This window comes from Danio rerio, chromosome 22, assembly GCF_052040795.2.
Source record: "Danio rerio strain M-AB ecotype USA chromosome 22, GRCz13ab, whole genome shotgun sequence".
NCBI classification, from domain to species: Eukaryota; Metazoa; Chordata; class Actinopteri; order Cypriniformes; family Danionidae; genus Danio; species Danio rerio.
The window spans coordinates 31,286,355-31,306,831 of record NC_141042.1 but is presented as its reverse complement, the minus strand read 5'-3'; the positions used below and the strand labels follow the sequence as shown (position 1 = coordinate 31,306,831).

General features: G+C 37.3%; 1 protein-coding gene across 4 annotated transcripts; it reads left to right on the top strand.

Moving 5' to 3' along the window:
- The first annotated feature begins 108 nt into the window (after positions 1-108).
- Positions 109-20,391, top strand: adgrg7.1 (adhesion G protein-coupled receptor G7, tandem duplicate 1). 4 transcript variants are annotated; one of them, XM_087304503.1, is made up of 20 exons: positions 113-227; positions 2,913-3,203; positions 3,400-4,139; positions 4,180-4,547; positions 4,653-4,766; positions 6,611-6,714; positions 6,818-6,961; positions 9,939-10,039; positions 10,130-10,260; positions 11,303-11,407; positions 11,513-11,670; positions 12,311-12,472; positions 13,605-13,717; positions 13,795-14,123; positions 17,257-17,338; positions 17,425-17,583; positions 17,668-17,827; positions 18,218-18,397; positions 19,534-19,558; positions 19,929-20,391. In XM_087304503.1, exons 4-18 carry the CDS (start codon positions 4,214-4,216, stop codon positions 18,392-18,394), a joined length of 2,373 nt encoding a protein of 790 aa, XP_087160629.1. In that variant the 5' UTR covers positions 113-227; positions 2,913-3,203; positions 3,400-4,139; positions 4,180-4,213; the 3' UTR covers positions 18,395-18,397; positions 19,534-19,558; positions 19,929-20,391. The 4 variants fall into 4 exon arrangements, 2 of the variants coding, with proteins under 2 accessions (XP_087160629.1, XP_087160628.1); XR_015522221.1 differs by having other exon boundaries at positions 109-227; positions 2,913-4,547; positions 18,218-19,395; XM_087304502.1 differs by having other exon boundaries at positions 126-227; positions 2,913-4,547.
- Positions 20,392-20,477: the final 86 nt, after the last annotated feature.

Here is a 20,477-nt window from a genome sequence, read left to right as displayed (position 1 = left end):
TGTATTGCATTTTTCTTGTTTATTCTTAGTTTAGCTCATTCTGTGATGCAAATTTCATTGGAAATGTAAGGCTACTTCCTTGACTGATGGACTTCCCACCCTTACTATGCTTTATAAACCTGGCCGTAACAAGAGCTGTTCACATTAGTAGTTTGTCTTACAGTACTTTTTTGTTGCATTCAATATCTGTGTAATGGATTATTTTCTGCTCTTAATGTTTGTCCCAGGTAAGGTTAAATTCTTATAATTGTTCAATATTTACAGGGTTAATGTTTAAATATATACACTAATACATTTAACATTGTTTTAAAATTAATAATAAACAATTTAAATGTTTTAGGAATGATTAATGCGTATGTATCTAAAAATGTTATGTATCTAAATGTTTGTACAACTCACAGTACTGATTGTTTGCTTGTTTTCTGGATGCATTTCCATGCTTTGGGTTTGTAATTCCTGCTAAAAAGATAAGCTTACTAATTTGACTAAAAAAAGGTACAGTGCAACACACTATAAACAAATAAAAACACTTTGCATAAATAGGACTGTAATATATTTGTAAACAAATTTCTGATGCCATGGGAGAACCATCTTTTTGTTTACTAGGAACTTTAAAGGTTTCAGTTCTTTAAATATTTAGGTCAGTCATTATTTTGATGTATAATTCCGTCTACCTGCTTTTAAAACCAAGTTCAACTGGGCTAGAGACTCTTATGGTATGCTTGTCAGATGTGAAAGCTTGGTTGTCTTTGAACTTTCTAGATTTTAATGACAGTAAGACTAAAATTATTTTGTTCGGCCCGTTGATTTCTTCCAGAGCACCGATAGTTAATCTTTAAAAATCAAGTTTTCTTTTTATGAAGCCCTGGGTTAAAAATCTTTGTGTTATTCTGGATGATTGGTTGAGCTCTGACAAACAGATAAATGCAGTGGTTAAATCTTGCTTCTTTCAGCTTCGACTTTTAAAAACAGTCAAATCTATTTTATCTGGAAAAATATTTGAAAAAAAAATCATGCTTTTATTACCACTAGATTGGACTATTGTAATTCATTATACTTTGGGATTAGTCAGAAAACCTTATCCCATTTACAAATTGTTCAAAATGCTGCTGCAAGGCCTTTAACGGGTACCAAGAAACATGACCACATTACACCAGTTTTATGTTCTTTGCACTGGCTGCCTGTGCACTATCAAGTCACTTTTAAAATGCTTCTCTTGGTTTTTAAATCTCTAAATGGCCTGGCACCTTCTTATCTGTCAGACATATTGATTGAGCGTCAGCCTGGTCTGTCTCTTCAGTCATCTAACCAGAGACTGTTATGCATCTCTACTGTAAGTCGAGGCTGAAATGCAGAGGTGACCGGGTCTTTGCAGTACCTGGTCCTAGGTTGTGGATTGCTCTGCCTCTCTGTATTAGATCTGTTTCATCCCTGTCTGTTTTTAAATCTAGACTGAAAACTTAACTCTTTGATTTGGCATTTTATCAATGAAAATTGTCTGTTTTAGCTAAAGTTTTATCTTTTTTCTCTGTCGTGATGTGTATTGTGCAGCACATTGGTCAACCTCTGGTTGTGTTTACCAGTGCTATAAAAATAAAATTGATTGACAATTCATGCTATTAACTATTATCTAGGACATTTAGCTCATAAACTACTAAATAGCTGTTTATTAATAGTTTGCACGGTAGTAGTTGGGTTTAGGTATTGGATAGGATTAGGGATGTGGAATAAGATCATTCTTTAAACGGTTAATATCTATAATATTAGGCAGGTATAGTAAGCCAGTAGGGCGGCATGGCGGCTTAGTGGTTAGCACTGCCGCCTCACAGCAAGAAGGTCCCTGGTTCAAGTCCTGGCTGAGCTAGTTGGCATTTCTGTGTAGAGTCTGCATTTTCTCCCTGTGTTGGCGCGGGTGCTCCGGTTTCCCCCACAGTTTAAAGACATGCACTATAGGTGAATTGGATCAACAAAATTAGCCTTAGTGTATGAGTGTGTGTGTGTGTGTATGGGTGTTTCCCAGTACTGGCTTGTGGCTGGAAGGGCATCTGCTGCATAAGACATGCAAGAATAATTGGGGGTTCATTTTACCGTGGTGATCCCTGTTAAACAAGAGACTAAGCAAAAGGAGAATGATTAAGCCAGTGGCTAATAGTGTGCATTGTAAAAAACTAATTAGTTTTTGTTTTAAACTTGAACAAAAACTTGTTCTGCTCTGTGATCTATCAATGTCAGTAAGTGAATGAGCTTTATTTTTTAATATATTATAAGCAAAACATAAATATGCACAGCTGATAACTTTATGGGATACAAAAATCAAAGACTGAATGAATGTTAAACCCAACATGAAACTTTACTGACAGGATGGTAAATAGTTTTCTTATTAGATTATTTTTGTTTTTATGTGCTGTCATTAACACAAATTCTACAAATTGTTTGTAGAGCTAGTAGTTTGAACTTTAACCACCGTTTGTTATTTCTAGTCATTTCCCCATAGGCAAATGAATCGGTCCTAAGTCCTACAATAATTACAGAAAATAGCTTACACATTGCAGAAAAAGGTGAATATGAGTCACCTTATAGAGGTGACAAAGTATTGGAAATACACACACACACAAAGAAAACTCAGGAGCTGAAGGCAGTCAAAATAGGTATAGAGGCATTCTTAATATATTTTTTAAGTCTTAATATTTTCAAGACAAAAATATCTAAAAACAATACACATAAAAAAACATTATTTTTAAATATAACTTGACATAATCTCTGTCGTTATTCAAAACTGTTTATTTCATAAAGCTTTTGTTATTAAATATAATATAATGTTTTTCTAATACACCAAATGTACTCACAATTCAAGAATCAGAATTTGGTTGCAGTTTGATACTTTAATCTGATGCTTTCTCTTTGTGAAACAGCTGTTTTTGGGCAGGATCAGATTTTAAATATGAATAATGAAAGCACTACAACATACTCTACAGCATTAGCCATTACAACAGTCAACCCATCAGCCACCGCAACAACAACTAATATGATTATCGACTTGACAACAGTTAGAACAACAGCATCTAGTTCACCAGTCAACTCCCCAATCACAAATACAACTGTCAATGCGGAAACAACTGATACAACAGTCACCACGGCAATGGCTAGTACAACAACAACTAGTTTAACAATGACTAGTGCAACTCTCTCCGTGACAACAACTAGTACAACAGCACTAAGTACACCAGTCAACTTGGCACCAACTAGCACAATTGCATCTAGTACACCAGTCAACTCCCCAATCACAAATACAACAGTCAATGCGGAACCAACTGATACAACAGTCACCACGGCAATGGCTAGTACAACAACAACTAGTTTAACAATGACTAGTGCAAGTCTCTCCGTGGCAACAACTAGTACAACAGCACTAAGTACACCAGTCAACTTGGCACCAACTAGCACAATGGCATCTAGTACAACAGCCCATTCAGCAATGAATAGTACAACAGCCAGTACAACAACCCCTACAGCACAGACTAGTACAACAACAACTAGTATAACAATGACTAGTGCAACTCTCAGCGTGGCAACAACTAGTACAACAACATTAAGTACACCAGTCAACTTGGCAACAACTAGCACAATGGCATCTAGTACAACAGCCTTTACAGCAATGACTAGTACAACAACAACTAGTATAACAATGACTAGTGCAACTCTCAGCGTGGCAACAACTAGTACAACAGCATTAATTACACCAGTCAACTTGGCAACAAATAGCACAATGGCATCTAGTGCAACAGCCCCTACAGCAATGACTAGTACAACAGCTAGTACAACAACCACTACAGCAATGACTAGTGCAACTCTCAGCGTGGCAACAACTAGTACAACAACATTAAGTACACCAGTCAACTTGGCAACAACTAGCACAATGGCATCTAGTACAACAGCCACTACAGCAATGACTAGTACAACAGCTAGTACAACAAACACAACAACTACTAGTGCAACAACCACTACAGCAATGACTAGTACAACAGCTACTAGTACAACAACCACTACAGCAATGACTAGTACAACAGCTACTAGTACAACAACCACTACAGCAATGACTAGTACAACAGCTAGTACAACAACCACTACAGCAATGACTAGTACAACAGCTAGTACAACAACCACTACAGCAATGACTAGTACAACAGCTACTAGTACAACAACCACTACAGCAATGACTAGTTCAACAGCTACTAGTACAACAACCACTACAGCAATGACTAGTACAACAGCTAGTACAACAGTCACTACAGCAATGACTAGTACAACAGTCACCACGGCAATGACTAGTATAACAACAACTAGTACAACAGCAACTAGTACAACCGTCAACGTGGCAACGACTAGTACAACTTCATTTAGCACAACAGTAAACGCAGCAGTGACTAGTACAACATTCAGCGCAGCAGCAGCAACCAGCCCGAATCTGGTGTGTGAAAACAGTGGGACCTTTCAAAAAGGGATCTGCCTCTGCCCAGACGGTTGGACTGGAACTACCTGCAACATTCGTAAAAAAACTCATTAAATCTATTGCATGATTCTTTGGTGTAAAAATGTTTTTCAAAATTACTAACCTTACTTTGCATGGTGTTTTCTTATTTTTTCCCCCACAGCAAATTTCTGCCCTGGACAAACATTCCCAACACCCAATGCATTCACTTTTCCAAAAACTGTCTTAGGCCAGTTTGCATCCTCAGTAGAGCAGTGTCCATCAAATACACCAAATGGTATTTCACTCTCTTTACTACGTGCTATTTACATTTAAAACACTTTAAATATCTTTTATCTTTCATATATATACCTGCACACTAGATATTGCATACAGCCCATGAGCATGCATCAATACGGCCGCCATATTTGTACAGTGCTTCCAGGACAAATGTTATTTAACCATACTAGTCAAGAAAAGACTAAAGCCAATCTGAAGATGCTAGACATTGGCGCTGCACACGCTTTTAGTAATTATCAAACAAAGAAAACAAAGCAAAAAGACACTATTTCATAGGTAAGATTTCGCTTATGTTATGAACTTTTGTGCTAAAGTCGCGTTATTGATAATAATGCAGTAACTGCTTTCACCCTAACCGTACGTTCACACCGGAAGCGGCGAGAGCGTCCAAGGTCGCTCTGGCCGCCCTGGCGACAACGCTCTCTGCCTTCAGCTCCTGGGGCGAGAGCGTCAAAACTCGCTACATTAATCTCATATTTAAAGGAGCCGTTGCAGCATATCAGTTACATTCCTGCATAAAACATGTTTCTAGCGTGAAAATGTTGCGCACTTCTTATCAAATTCATACAACAATGGAAGATCAAGTTGCGTGTGGTGTGGCTTTGCTCTATTTATCCAATATGTGTCCATATGTCTGAAATATCCTGAAGCAGCTGTACTGTTTTGTATTGTCACATCGCGTGAGATTCCCGCTTTTTTAAGATAAATTTATATAACATTAATGAACATCAGTAACTCGCCAGTAACTTATTTAATGTATGTTCCTGTAGGAAAAAATTGTAAATAATTGGAAATCCGGCGACCGCAATAATCAAACCCTTGGGAACAACTGTGGTCGGAACCAAAGTTCACAGGTCTGTGTTCTCTGAACTGCTATCAAGCGATGGACGTCTTCATTCTGATTGCTTGCCGCCGAACCGCCTCATAGCTCATTACCATAAAGTTGACTTCATTTCAACTCTCCTCGATGCTCACGCCGGCGAAGACGCACCGCGCTGCTCCTCGCCGCTTATCGCCGCCAGCTCTCATTGAAAATGAATGTCTTCCGGCTACTTTGACGCTCTTGCCGCTTTCGGTGTGAACGTACGGTTAGGCAAAGAAGCACCAACTTGCACTAAATTCTAGGCTTATGCTAGTTTGGTTGAATAAAATCTGCAAACAATTTAAAGGAAATACTGTATGACAAAAAGATGCTGATGCTAGAAACTTGTATTATTGTTGGCTAAGTTCAGGAACATTAGTTTTTGAAGTATAACTTATAAGGGTGCCTGATAACATAACAGTGCCTGCGCCTCAATGTGCAGACTGTCCATCCTAAATTATTGAATATTACAAATGTTATATACCATTTCAATCAGAAAGGTGGATATGCACATTGAGACAAAGGGATATCGATGGTTAAAGCGAATTGTTTATAACAGAGATTCATTCACAAACAAACTGCTCCCGCCGTTAGAATTAGAAGTAAAAGCAGGGGAGGGGTTGTGTTTCATGACATGGATGAGATCACATTTAACATGGTGGATAATACACTTCCATGCACACAAACACACACACTCTTTGTCGGCAATTTCTGTACGTTCATTTATCTATCGATATAAAAAAAGGAATGTATATTTAAAAATATTTGCATACTGACCACTGGGAAAGCTCCTGATCATAAATGTATGTATATATGTGTATATATCTCTGGCTCTGGATGGCCAGTCCTACACAGCACCTTGGTCCCACATTCATTTCAAAGGAGCGCTGCCCTGTAATAAAATGGCAGCTCTATTGATGCTTTGTTTTCAAGAGACAACAACAGCATAGGTGATATCTAATGTAGATCCATTTTTTCAGCTGGAATCCCTCAAGCCTCTGCACTCTGTAATATTATCACTCGCACTTTCGAGCCTCCAAACCAAGTAAAATGTAATTTGACCCTGGACAGCATTAATGCAGATGTAAGTACTGATCTCAAATGAATTGTCATAGCTAAAGTACATCATGTTGCATCGTATGAAAACAAAGAAAGGTCTGATTGCTGATTGCATTTTGTAAATTAAGGTTCCTGGAGCTAATTTGAATGATAAAAAAGTTTTGGCCTCCAGTACGCAGATCCTCACATCCATACCAGAGCGACTGACGTCCCAGAACATCACGAATGCTGTTAAAATTACTCACTTCCTGCTGTCCAACCAACAAACCACGGTAATTATTAAGCCTGAAAGTATTCCACTCTGCACCCACCACAAGTGTTTAAAGGACACTAATATGTAATAGACCATTGTTTCCCAACCATTTTCCTGAAGGCACACCAACAGTAAACATTTTCAACTTCTTTCTAAACAAACACACCTAAATCAACCCATCTGAACATTAGAAGAGACTCCAAAACCTCAAATGATTGGGTTGGATAAGGTAGACATCTAAATATGTACTGTTGGTGTGCCTCTAGGAACATTGCTGGGAAATACTGTAATAGACATCTTGGGCTAATTTGGGCTGTCATTAAAAATAGATCATCAAAGAGACAGATTGAACAAACTTCACACGCATGTAGCCATTTATTATTGTCTATTTGATTAACTAGTCCAGTTTGGCACTACTGATAAATGCTTATTTGATTGATGCTTGATAGATTAGATTGACATGCCAAATTTAGCCTTGTTTTAGCCAAAATGTCTATTATTAAACATCTATGAGACATAAAAGATGCAATTTATAGAAAGTTACTTTTAAAATGTTTTAGACATATTTTGGGTTATAAAAGTTAGAGCGTTTAGAGCCTATTTATAATAGTAAACGTGTAATCGAATAAAATAGCAATACAAAGTTGAACCATTTCTTGTTAATATCTGTTGTTAGCCGTGTGTAGCTGAGAGTTTACCATAATTTGCACGTTATTTTTTATATGCTGCACATACAGAGACACATCTTTCAAACCTTAACATAAAATAACATACTAATTTGACTTAGTTCACCACAGAACACAATGCATTACGTCCATTACGTCCAGTTGGAAAACAAAAGTTAAAGGGTTAGTTCATCACAAAACAGGTCGGGCACCCCATCAGGAGCTTAACACACTCTAGCCCAATACTACAGTAGATATCAACAAAAAATTTCAACCCAAGCTCGTTATGGATGTGTACCCCTATACATTTCTGGAGAGCACAAAATACGTCCCAGAAGGTAAATTTTTTTGCAGTTTTTTGTTTTCACGAATCCCCTAGAGGCCGCTGTGTATCACTTTTCAGATCTCAAATATCTCTTGCGAGTACTATTCGCACCTGCTCTTTAGGCATAAATCCACCAGAGGCTGCTGTTGACTGAAGGACCAAATTATTGACTGATCGCTCCGACCACACCCTTTTCTTAACCGAGTGTTTTCAAAAGCCCCGACTAACCCACTCACCGCCTTCTCTAAACCCAATTAACTGTTTTCAAAAGTAATCTTGGGCTTTCGCGGTCATCTTATTTTTACAAGGTTTTCAGATCTTACCACATTCTCACACTGTTATTTACTTGTTTATTTTATTTTTTGCCTTTTGTTTTTGTTTCACCTGCTTTATGAAACTGTTCTTTGTCAGACTCATACCCTGTCGTCGCTGTCAACTCCTCTTTGTGTCTCAAGTTCACCAATGTACGCAACAAGACACTGGGCAAACTGGTAACAGTGGAAAATAAGCCAGAAGCCGTCGGCGGCATCATCCCACCCCGTAGCTTATTTAAAGATGATATGCAGCCATACATAGCTCTGGCTACATAATTCAGGTTCTCTAGAAATGTATACAGGGGTACGTTTTCACAGTGAGCCTCTGTTGCAATTTTTGAATTCTGATTTATAACAGAAAACAATCATTGTGAAACATGACCATGCTCTTTAAGAACAACCTATATGCTGGATCATTTACCAGATGAATTAAAGTATTGCAATTTTAACCCATTCAATCAGCATTAGACGAAAAATATCTTTGGCATAGTGTGTTGAAGGGCGACGCAGGGGTGCAGTAGGTAGTGCTGTCGCCTCACAGCAAAAAGGTCGCTGGTTCGAGCCTCGGCTGTGTCAGTTGCCGTTTCTGTGTGGAGTTTGCATGTTCTCCCTGCATTCGCGTGGGTTTCCTCCGGGTGCTCCTGTTTCCCCCTCAAGTCCAAAGACATGCGGTGCAGGTGAATTGGATAGGCTGAATTGTCCGTAGTGTATGAGCGTGAATGAGTTTGTATAGGTGGGTTTTCAAGGGATAGGTTGCAGCTGGAAGGGCATCCACTGCATAAAACATGTGCTGAATAAGTTGGCGGTTTGTTCCGCTTTGGCGACCCCAGATTAATAAATGGACTAAGCCGAAAAGAAAATTAATGATGTATAAAAAGTGTGTTGATTTCTCTGCACAACACCCAAAGCACTCAGAAAAGCATCAGCACACCTTAACCAAACTGTTTTGCATCATTCCATGCAGTAAAAGAAAACATTTAGCAGCTCTGAGTAGAACAAGTGGGAGATGCAATTGGGCCAGCAGTACTTAACATAATAGTGTCAATCCAAGTGAAAACGTCAATCAGAGAGTGACACTTGAAAAGTGGCAACTCACAGGTTTCAGTAGCAAAGTCAGTTCTTACACACAAAATCCAACAACTTCACTTGGAGCTCTCCATTGTAATCTTTGTAAATATTAATTTATGCATTCAAAGCATATTGTATATTGTGAGCCACATAACTTTTCCATTACGTTAATCTCCATACCTACTGCACACACTGAAAAACCATGCATTTTAACATTCCTTAGTGACTGATATAACTACAACTGATCACACATCTACTTTAAAGCAGTGCATCAGTTATGTATAGAATACAGTAAAGCGTTAAGTATGGGATACAATAAAATGTTTGTTTTGGAACAACATAAGTGTGAGTAATTTTCTTTTGTTGAAGAACTAACTCTTCAAGTTTAAATCATTTCACTTTCATTCCTAATCTAAAAAGGCTGGGCTGTTTCTAGACAAATTGGGGTAAAATATGGAAAAGTGCAACTGTCGGGCTACAAATAAATGTAAAAAATGTAATCCACCTGTTAGATTTGTCCATATATTACTCAAATATGTCTTGACACTGTGAAACTCTATGTGTAGAATGTATAGATGGATGTTCTAGCTTCTTATTGTCCGTTCTCATTCATTTCCCTCACAGGACCAGAATGATATTGTTGTATCAGCAGTGGCCACGGTCAGTCAACTCCTAAGCACAAGGGAAGAAATATTCTCTTCAGTCAGCCGTTCTGCAGTTTCCCTGTAACAAATCATTGCACGACATACAGAACCATTTCATATACAACATTCACATGGACTTTTTTTTTGACTTGCTTAATTGTGTTTGTTCAGACTAACGCAGACTCTTCAGAAAATTTCTTTAAGTGAGAATTCCAGTCCACTGTTGGTGCAACCGAATATCGCAATGCAGTCACTAAAGGGGCAAACGGCAATCCGACACGTGCAATTAACGTATTTTAAAGGCAAGTGTGTGAAGATTTTATAGTAAGGCAGCACGATTAATCGAGGGTATTTTTCATGTGCATTTTGTCAGTAATACCAGTTCTGTAATCAGCTGTAAATCTCCAGCACCTGCTTTTAGATGGAGCAGTGTTTACTACACAGAGGCAGATAGTGTATTTAAGTTGGAAAATTTCATTCAAGAGTTAACCGCCACCACAAATCATTATTAAGAGTGGGAAACTGTATATGATTTATGGTTTTTAAAAGGAGGCATGGCACCTAACCCCACCCCTAAACCCAACCGTCATTAGTGGATGAGCAAGTTATACTAAATTGTACGAATAATACTGTATGAATTCATATGAATTACCCACTAAATCTAAAATCCGTGAGATAGCATTAATATATAAAAAGCGTTAATATATAAAATATATGTTATTAGATATAGATCAGTGGGTACAATTATTGTATGCAAAATAAACTCGAGGATATAATTGAAGAAACACATTTGATGCAAAAAAATTTTTATCTTCGATTTCTATAAGCAGAGTTAAGAAACCCTGCTCTTTTGTCTTGTAATAGTTAACAAACCCTCCTCCATTGACTTGTCAACTTATAAGTTTGAACGTCCCAGGAGGACTTGAATGCACTACCCAGGCTCATTATGGATATGTACCACGTATACATTTATAAAGAGCGCAAAATAAGTCCCAGGGAGTATGTTTTTTTTTTTTTTTTTGCAGTTTTTGTTTTCGCAAACTTACCAGAGGCCGCTGTGTATGCTTTTTTAAATCTTAAAATTCTCTCAATTATTATGGCTTTAGGACATATTTGCAGGTTCCTTGCAAAGAGTACCCTCTGGCCTTTGGAGGATATTTACTACTGATCACAGAACTAAATTACGATTTTGATTTTATTTTGATTTGATGTGCAATCCTATTTTGGAGTTTAAAAATACATCTTACAAGAAAATAAGGATGAATAGAACCTTAATAAAATAATGAACAGGGGGTTGGATTTTTAACATGCTACTTACAGTCATATTTACCTTTATTGCTCCAGGTCAAAGCGACAACTTTTTACCTGACCGAATTAAACTACAAACAACACAGACTGAGATTTTCAAAGATGTAATAGACCTTCAAATGAACATCGCATTTAATCAAGGCAAGGCTTAATTTTGACTTTTTTCTTTACTTAATTTGGGAGGTATTTCACCATTAAAGGATCTGTTGAGAGGGATGTCTGTTATTACATTTTGCTCTTTTGTAGATTTCAATAAAGATATTGGGTTCGTCCTTTATGACAATGATCGGTTCTTCCAGTCAAACAGCTTTCAGCCTACTCTTGATACCAAGAGAAGAGTGATATCTGCCAGCCTTCCAGAAATTACTGAACTTGATCAAATTAAGTTTACATTCACAGAATCGGTGAGAAGCTAGTCTAACCTTCATTACCTTCTTGGGTACCCTTTTGTGATTTGTGCCATACAGTAGGGTTGTCACGATACTGGTATTTAGTACCAATCTGTACTAAAATGTTAAAAGCATCCATTTGAGTGCTGTCAAAAGTGTTAGTAAACAGCGCTGATTTGCCATTGTGTTCACATGCTCAACAGAAATGACTGTGATTGGCCGTGACTGTCTTCAGTTCACCAAACTCACTGCTGTTTTCTGAGTGTAAACACAGATACAGGGACACTGGAGCATTTTAAAGCCTCAATTCATTAGCGAATCGCTTATACTGTATGTCAGCTTTTAGACAAACCAACTGATCGACGATTTTGAAATGCTTCAGTGTCCCTGTATCTGTGGTTACACTCAGTAAACAGTAATGACACAATGGCAAATCAACTCTGTTTAATAATGCACTTAGCACTCAAATGTTCACGATATATGGACGTGTTTAAAATTTCATTATCGACTGCTTTTGCATTCATGACAACCCTAGCATACAGTACTAATGAAAATAGAATGAATGAAATACCATATTTCAACTAATTCTCACATACCACTGATAGAGAATTGAAACTGATAGGTCGACATGTGTGTGTATTAATTAACCTTTCAGGCAGATTCCACAATGTCCCTTAATGACTTTGCATGTGTATTTTGGAGTTACTCTAAAAATGACTGGAGCCCAGATGGCTGCTTCAAAACAACAGGCCCATCAGGTCAGGCAGAATGCAGATGTTTACCTAAAACTGTGAAGACAAACTTCGCCATTCTGATGGTAAGAGAAGGATTTAAATATTACTTGACTTAAATGGCCAGTTAAAACAAAGGTTTTGTATTTTTCCCTGTAATTCCACAAAATAACACAAATAATATGTAACTAGTCACGCTTAAAAATAAAGGTTCTTTCTTGGCATTTACGCTTCAGTGAAGTCTCTTCAATAGCCTTTTAATTCCACAAAATGTTTTTTTAATAGTGGTGAACCCCTTAACTGTCACTGTCCCACCACCGGGACACTAATTTCCATAAAAACTTGCAAACTTTTTTTGCCATTAATTCTATTTCAATCACATCAAACTAAATATCGTTGGAAAGGTCCAAGACTTTTGTATAAACATTTTACCAGTTTTTTTAATTTTATTTTTTTTTACATACAATACAAGAGCAAGCCTAATTTACTGTTTAATTTTAAACCATAATATTGTAGTCTAAGCATAGAGCAATCATAGGCTTGCTCTTGTATGTTTACCAATGAAATCTGGAGGTTGTCTGGTAGTCATGTCAGGTACTGCAGCCAAACAAAATCTTACCGAAAGCTTTGACATATCAAACTAAAATTTAGAATAACCTTTGTACAGATATGTAGCTTTGATTTTCTGTCAATTTTAGGCTACAACATTTTCATGACTATGTTCAAAAAGTGGGGGCGTCGTTTTTTTTTTAATTTTCCTGTAGATTAAGAAACTCTTTTAAGAATGATTCATTGAAGTATTCTTTGGGAAACCAAAAATTGTTCTATGACATTGGAAGTATGCTATTTAGTTAAGTGTAGAAAGTCTACTTTTGGTTCCCAAAAGAACCTTTAAGTGAATTCAACATTAAATTTGACATCAATTGATCTCAATGAACAAATGATGCCAATACAGAACCTCTATTTTTCAAATGGCTCCTTAATCCTAATTGGCAAAGAACTATTTATTTTACTTTAATTTACAACGATTTCAATATAATATTTTTTTCACAAAAGTTTTGTAATAACCCACAGTAACACACAGAATTTTTTCCAATGGCTATTTTAATGAGTGCTCTATAAAGGGTTAAATAACTATTTACTAACAAACAACTATTTACTTTCTTGATGCTGTGAATTGAAGTCCATTAACACCAGAATTTTCTGCATTTTCTGCAGTCCTTTAATATCAACTATCAGTATTCTGAAGCCTTGAGTTGGATCAGCATTATCGGCTGTGCTTTGTCTGTAGTGGGTCTATCTGTAACATCAGTGTACCAAATCATAACCAGGTAAAATCTTATTGATTTCCCAGTCTAACAAGGACACAGCTGCTGAAACATTGTTTTATATAATACCTTTGTTGCAGGAAGTCAAGAGGAACCAACCCTACTCTACTAGTGGTGAACGTCTGCATAAGCATGATGGTTTTCTACCTGCTGTTTATCTTTGGCATAAACAACCCTGTCAAACATCTGACTGTGGCAAAGTCTACCCAAAACATAGTTCCTGCGTCTGACTACCACACTTACCCAGACCAAGGTCCCTGTACGGTGTTTACAGCTCTGCTTCAGTTCTTCCTCTTGGCTACATTCACTTGGAACACTCTGTATGGTTTTAATGTGTTCCTCCTCTTCAAAAACCAAGTGTCAGGAACACCCACATGGTTTCCAAAGGTCGCCTTGCCTGTTGGATGGGGTAGGAGACATTAAATATGTACAAAACATGAATGTGTTGTTTAATTAAAAATGGATCCTTCTGACTATAGCATAAACAAGTTACTCGGATCGTTTTGAATGGGGAAAATGCAACTGTCAAAATGGCTGCTACCAAAGGAAGCCTCGTTTTGTAGTCCAATGTAGAGTCAATCATTGATTGCTATAGACCAGGGGTGTCCAAACTCAGTCCTGAAAGGCCGGAGTCCTGCATAGTTTTGCTTCAGCTTCCTTAAACACCCCTTTCCTAAAGTTTCTAGTATACCTAAAAAGAGCTTGATTAGCTGGTTCAGGTGTGTTTAATTAGGGTTGAACTAAAGAATGCAGGACACCGGCCCTCCAGGACCGAGTTTGGACACCCCAGCTATACACCAGGGATGTTAACAGTAACAACAGTAACAATTCTGTCTTATTCATTCATTCATTTACTTTCAGCTTATATATTCAGATTATTTATCAGTGGTAACCACAGCTGAACAAACCGCCAATTATTGTTTTACATAGCGGGTGCCCTTCCAGCCGCTAACCAGTACTGGTAAACACCCATACACTGATACATTCACACACTCGTATACACGATGGTCAATTTAGTTCATCCAAGTTTAAGTGGATGCTTTTAGACAGGGGCAAAACTGGAGCACCCGGAAGAAACCCACACCAACACAAGGAGAATAAGCAAGCTCCACACAGAAATGCAAACTGGCTTAGCCAGGATTTAGACCAGTGACCTTCTTGCAGTGAGGCAAGCGACAGAGTCACCACTGAGCCACCATACCGCCCTCCCAACTTATTATCTGTTTTGCATTTTTAACTTTCATAGCTTCCGAGAATTCAAAAAGGTCCAGATATGGATCAATAATATTATGACAGCATCATCTTGTTGCAGTTAGGAAACATTTTGAAAATAAGCAGGAAATGTTCATGGACCAATGACATCACATTGAAATGATCTATAGATTCGTGATTTTCCTTTCCAATGGCTCGGTGTGTTGTTTCCGACACTTTTTGGGGTTTCTGGGGTCACCAAATGGGCTGGAATCTTATCAAATATTTTCCAGATACATGAGAAACGATCTACATGATGCTTCAAATATGTAAATAAACTAATTGCACTTAAAACAAGTGTTCTCTGGTTTGGTAAACAATATTAAATGATCGAAAGGAACAGTACGTCCCATCTGATTTCACCATTTCACATGACAGCAATTATGTATATTGGTCACAAATGTGCGAAAACTCAGTTAACATCTAGTTGTGTGAAACTGACCTGCTGTGATATTTTCCTTCCAGTGAGAAAAAGCAATTTTAGATTAGATTAAACTTTATTGTCATTACACGTGTACAAGTACAAGGCAACAAAATGCAGTTTAGGTCTAACCAGGAGTGCAACAGCAAGTGCAGGATAGAGGTATAAGTTATAAAGTGCAATTATAGAAAAACGATGGGAAATATTTACAGATAAACATTACATACAGTATGTATTTACTATGATCAGAGATTTACAATCGATGAATATATGTACAGGTTGCTGTTAATAATCAGAAGTATGCAGATATATATGAACATGATTTCAAATGATTATACAGTGGGTATGTACAATTCAAGATGAGTTAGGGCAATGAAGTGCAATGAATGTGTACAATTTTAAATGTGACTGTTGCTTATAGAGAGTATAGGTTATGAAGGGAGTGTGGGGGTGTATGAGGGGGGCAAAATAGTCAGCTCTGGGTAAAAAGCTGTTTCTCAGTCTACTGGTTTTTGTCCGGGGGAGCCTAAAGCACCTGCCAGAAGGCAGGATAGAAAACAGTCTGTGAGTAAGTAAAAAGAGTCCTTAAGAATACTGCGTGCTCAGTGCAAGAGTATTTCTTCTGGATTTCCTCGATGGCTGGAAGTGAGGTTCCTGTGAAGCAGGTTTCACCACCCGCTGCAGTGCTTTACGCTCAGCAACAGAGCAGCTTTCCTACCAGACTGTGACGCAGTTGGTCAGGATGCTCTCTATTGCGCAGCGATAAAAGTTCATCAAGACTACTAAGGACAACTGTTTACTCTTAAGTTGCCTTATGAAAAAAGAGGCACTGGTGAGCTTGACCAGGCTGGAGGTCCAGGACAGGTCCTTTGAGATGTGGGTTTGAAGGATGAGAATGGGATGATGTGAGCCTGTTAGTTCACAATAAGCTCCCTGGTCTTAGTGGTGTTAAAGAGCAGATTATTGTCTGTGCACCAGGTGGCCAGATGCTGTATTTGTAGGCAGTTACACTGAGGGAAAATTACCTCAGTTATAGCTAATCATTATCTAGATTAACTCATGTGCAGGTGACGTGGTGGCAGAGTAGGTAGTACTGTCGCCTCACAGCAAGAAGGTTGCTGGTTCGAGCCTGGGCTGGGTCAGTTGGTATTTCTGTGTGGAGTTTGCATGTTCTCCCCGCGTTCGCATTGGTTTTCTATGGGTGCTCCGGTTTCCTCCATGTGTGTGAATGAGAGTGTATGGGTGTTTCCCAGTGAAAAGTTGCAGCTAAAAGGGCATCCACTGCATGAAACATATGCTGGATAAGATGGCGGTTCATTCCGCTGTGGTGACCCCAGATTAATAAAGGGACTAAGCCGAAAAAAAAAAGAATAAATGAACTATGTGTGCATGTCAAGTAATTATACACACTCAGAAATAAAGCTACAAGACCTGTCACTGAGGCAGCACCTTTGGACAAATAAAAAAAGCAAGAGGTATATTAAGGTACAGCATAGAATTGTGTAACTTACATTTGGTTTTTGCTAAAATGTACCTTTCTGTACAAATATGGACACTTTAGGTACAAACATGTAACTTTTGAAAAGGTCAGCCCAGTGACAGCTCTAAAACCTTTATTTCTAAAAGTGTAGGCAGAATCATGTTTTCAATTCATTGTCAAAGACCTGTGGGAGGTAAAACTGGGCCAACTGTGTGATTGAATAGTCTTCGCATATATTGACATAAGTTTCCCAGCACGGTGGTGGGATAGTCAAAAATTTTTGGTGCTTCATTCCGCTGTGGCAATCCTGATAAATAAGGGACTAAGTTAAATATTAGCCCTAAAGGTAAAATTATTTCTCCAGTATAATAAGCATCTTGTCATTTTTAGGTCTGCCAGCCGTTATTGTTGGCATTTCGTTGGGTTTCACCTACAGTGTAAAGGAGCCTTTAGGTTACAGACAGGAAGAGTTGTAAGAAACAAATATTTTAAGTATTTTGACATTTTATTCATTTTAACGATTTAATTTATTCACATTTTTACATCTGTTACCTGCAGTTGCTGGCTGGCTGCACTAGACCACAATCTGAACTTCAGTATGGGGAAACCCATGTTTTGGGGATTGGTGCTCCCTTTACTGCTCATGCTGATCTCAAACGCAGCAATACTGCTGCACTTCTCGCACAACATCTGCAAGACAAATCCCAACTTAGGCAGGTAAGAGAATTTTGGACTAAAAAAAGCTTCATTTATCAAATAAAAGAAATAACATTTCATAGATAAACCTCTTCCTATGTGTAGGTCACGAAAAACCCCTCTAAAGAATAAGATTTTGAGTAGTTTCTCTCTGGCAGTGATGCTCGGCCTTTCCTGGTCCATCGGTTACATTTTGCTCATCGTCCGTGATTCATATCTGCAATTTCTTCTGACTGTGGTTTTCTGTGTCTTAAACACAACGCAGGTATGTTTATTGTACACAAATGTATTAAAACTTACAACTCATCTTTACTTTTATAGCGTTTTTACAATGGAAATTGTGTTAAAATGGATAGAACCCAAAATGCACCAAAAGCGTTAATATGCCAACCGATTTGATGTTAATGGAAAGACATTAAATTGACATCTAACAATGGTGTCTATAATCGATTACTGACCTGTCCTTTAATAAAAATTTTTGTTTCGTTTTTTAAACGCCATTTTTGGATGTCAATTTTTTTATCAAATAAATTAGCATGTTTTACAATCTTTTTACAACAATGTCAGTTTGATATTGTTATTGTCATAAAGGTGCCCGTGCTGGGGAAATGAACACAAAATTGTGACTCTATGAACTTTCTGTCCATTTCTAAAGGGTGTTCAAATACTGATTTTATTCACTCTGAGGCCTGTACTGAAAGCGCATCCAGCTATTCTGGCAGCTCTGCGTCCATCAGCAATAAGCCTTCACAGGAGAACATTTTATTTATGGAAAAATAAGACACCAGATAGCCATGAAAGCTACATATCCACAGTGCAAAGCTCTGTCTGACAGGTAAAAATATTATTTTGGGACTTTGCTTTCATATGCATCACATAAATAAAATATAATATTAATAGTAAAAAATGAACACCTTTCCATGTCTGAACTGTGCCTGTTTCAAGCAGGATCTGTCAATGCTTCAGCAGTTAATAAAGAAATAGAGGAATGTCAGCTTGTGTCTTGTACTATACTGTATTTTCAGAATTGTCTCAGTGTTCATAAACTGTAAACAGTGGTTAGTTATGGTAACATTATTTTGATGGTCCATTTGAGTATCAGTAGACTGTCTGCTTAATATCTTTTGATACTGCTGCTGAACAGACATTTAACTGACCCTAAGAAACTTTGTAAGTACATGTCAACTTTCTCTAACCCTAACTCTAACCCCAACCTAACAGTACTTAATATTCTGAGGTATAGTTGGTATGTTGAGGCAATATAACTTAAATTCAACAAACAAACCATCAAAATAAAGTGTGGCCTTAGTTACTTTACTTGAAACCAGTTAACCCTTAGTAACTTAAAAATGTACATTGACTTAGTTTGTATATTTATACACAGTTTGTTTACAGAGTAATTTTAAAAGGCACCTATGATGAAAATCATCTTTTGTAAGGCTACAAAGAGTTGTAAAGAACTGTGTGTAGGTATAGTGTGTCCACAATCATATTGAAGTGATATTAAGTCAATAGGTCTATGTTTTTAAAATTCCCTGATGGTAAAATAGGATCCAAATCCCTCTCACTTTGAGACCCAACGCAACATGATGTAGGAGTGAGGTTCCCTGCCCACTAAACTAAATAACAACCGCCTATCAACAGGACTAATTTTAGAGCCTTCCTATAGCAGGACATACTATCTTTGTACACAATTCTAAAGACCTTTTTTTTTGTATTTTTTAATTTAATGGATGTCACAGTATTCAGTGTGTTAGTAAAAATAGCATCCATACTGCTAGTTACTAAGGTCATTTCTGTTTGTAGGTGCATTTCGAAATAGAGAAGCATCAGGTAAGATATTTGTAAATTCGTCTTTAGTGGACATGACAGGTCTCCCAGGGCATTATATCTTGTAGAATTATAAATATGTAAAATACCAACTGTTTTCAATGAAATGGGATTGCTGTAACCTTAATTTTTATAATGTAGGGCCATTGGATATTATGGATTACAGGTACGTATCGCATGTTTATGCTCCACTAATCTAAATTTTAATTAGTCACTCCTATTTAAAAACATCTGCACAGACATTCCATTCGATATACAACAAATGTAGTATTGCAATTAATAACTGAACTGATCTTAAATTCACGGCCTGATGACTCAGTTGTCAGACTTTTCAGTTTTAACTAATAAGTCAGAAATAAAATCAGAAAACTCTTGAAAAATTGGCATAGGGGTATATAGATCCTGGGGGTCTATATACTGTAAGTAAAGCGAGAGATAAAGTTTTTTTTTAATATCTGGAAGCATGACATTTAACAAATAATCATTGAGGTTCTTAATATAGTGTTTCTCACAAATGTGGTGTTTATCTGACACAGTTGGAGATTGAGGCACACTCTGACGGAACGGTGGGCAGGGAGATCAAGCAAAGACACAGGCAACAAAAACAGCTACTTCGTGTTCAGAACAGAAAATTCCAATATTCTAAATTCCAATATTCTAAATTTTACAGACACATTCTGGAGACACAAAGGACTTATCTTAAAGCTTGAAAAAGGGGTAGGTACATCAAATTGCGTTCTACATTGTAGAACAGTATCTTGATAAAGTATTAAGTTAGCAACTCACTTTTATACTGTATGATGGTTTATACTGTGTGTTTTATGCTATTCTGCAATATCATTGTCAGTTACTATTACTAATACTATTGTCATTATCATGAGATTGCATAAAACTGGGTCATAAAAATAACAAATCCTAAGAGTTTGGCTCTTTTTTTTTTACAACTCAACAGTACTTATTGTTAACATATAACATTAATAAAATTACATTGTATTTGAATACATTTTTTCATTGTTTTTATTGAGGTCATATGTATAAGTTTATGGATTATCTGTTGTAAAATAACAATGCAAGCAATTGTTGCA

What these genes read in the sequence shown, in the direction of transcription:
- adgrg7.1 (XM_087304502.1), top strand. Translation starts at nt 194, where the DNA reads ATGGATTATTTTCTGCTCTTAATGTTTGTCCCAG. An exon ending in TGGAACTACCTGCAACATTC is followed by an intron (nt 4,548 to 4,652) that starts GTAAAAAAACTC and finishes TTTCCCCCACAG; the next exon opens with CAAATTTCTGCCCTGGACAA. An exon ending in ACAAATCCCAACTTAGGCAG is followed by an intron (nt 17,584 to 17,667) that starts GTAAGAGAATTT and finishes TCCTATGTGTAG; the next exon opens with GTCACGAAAAACCCCTCTAA.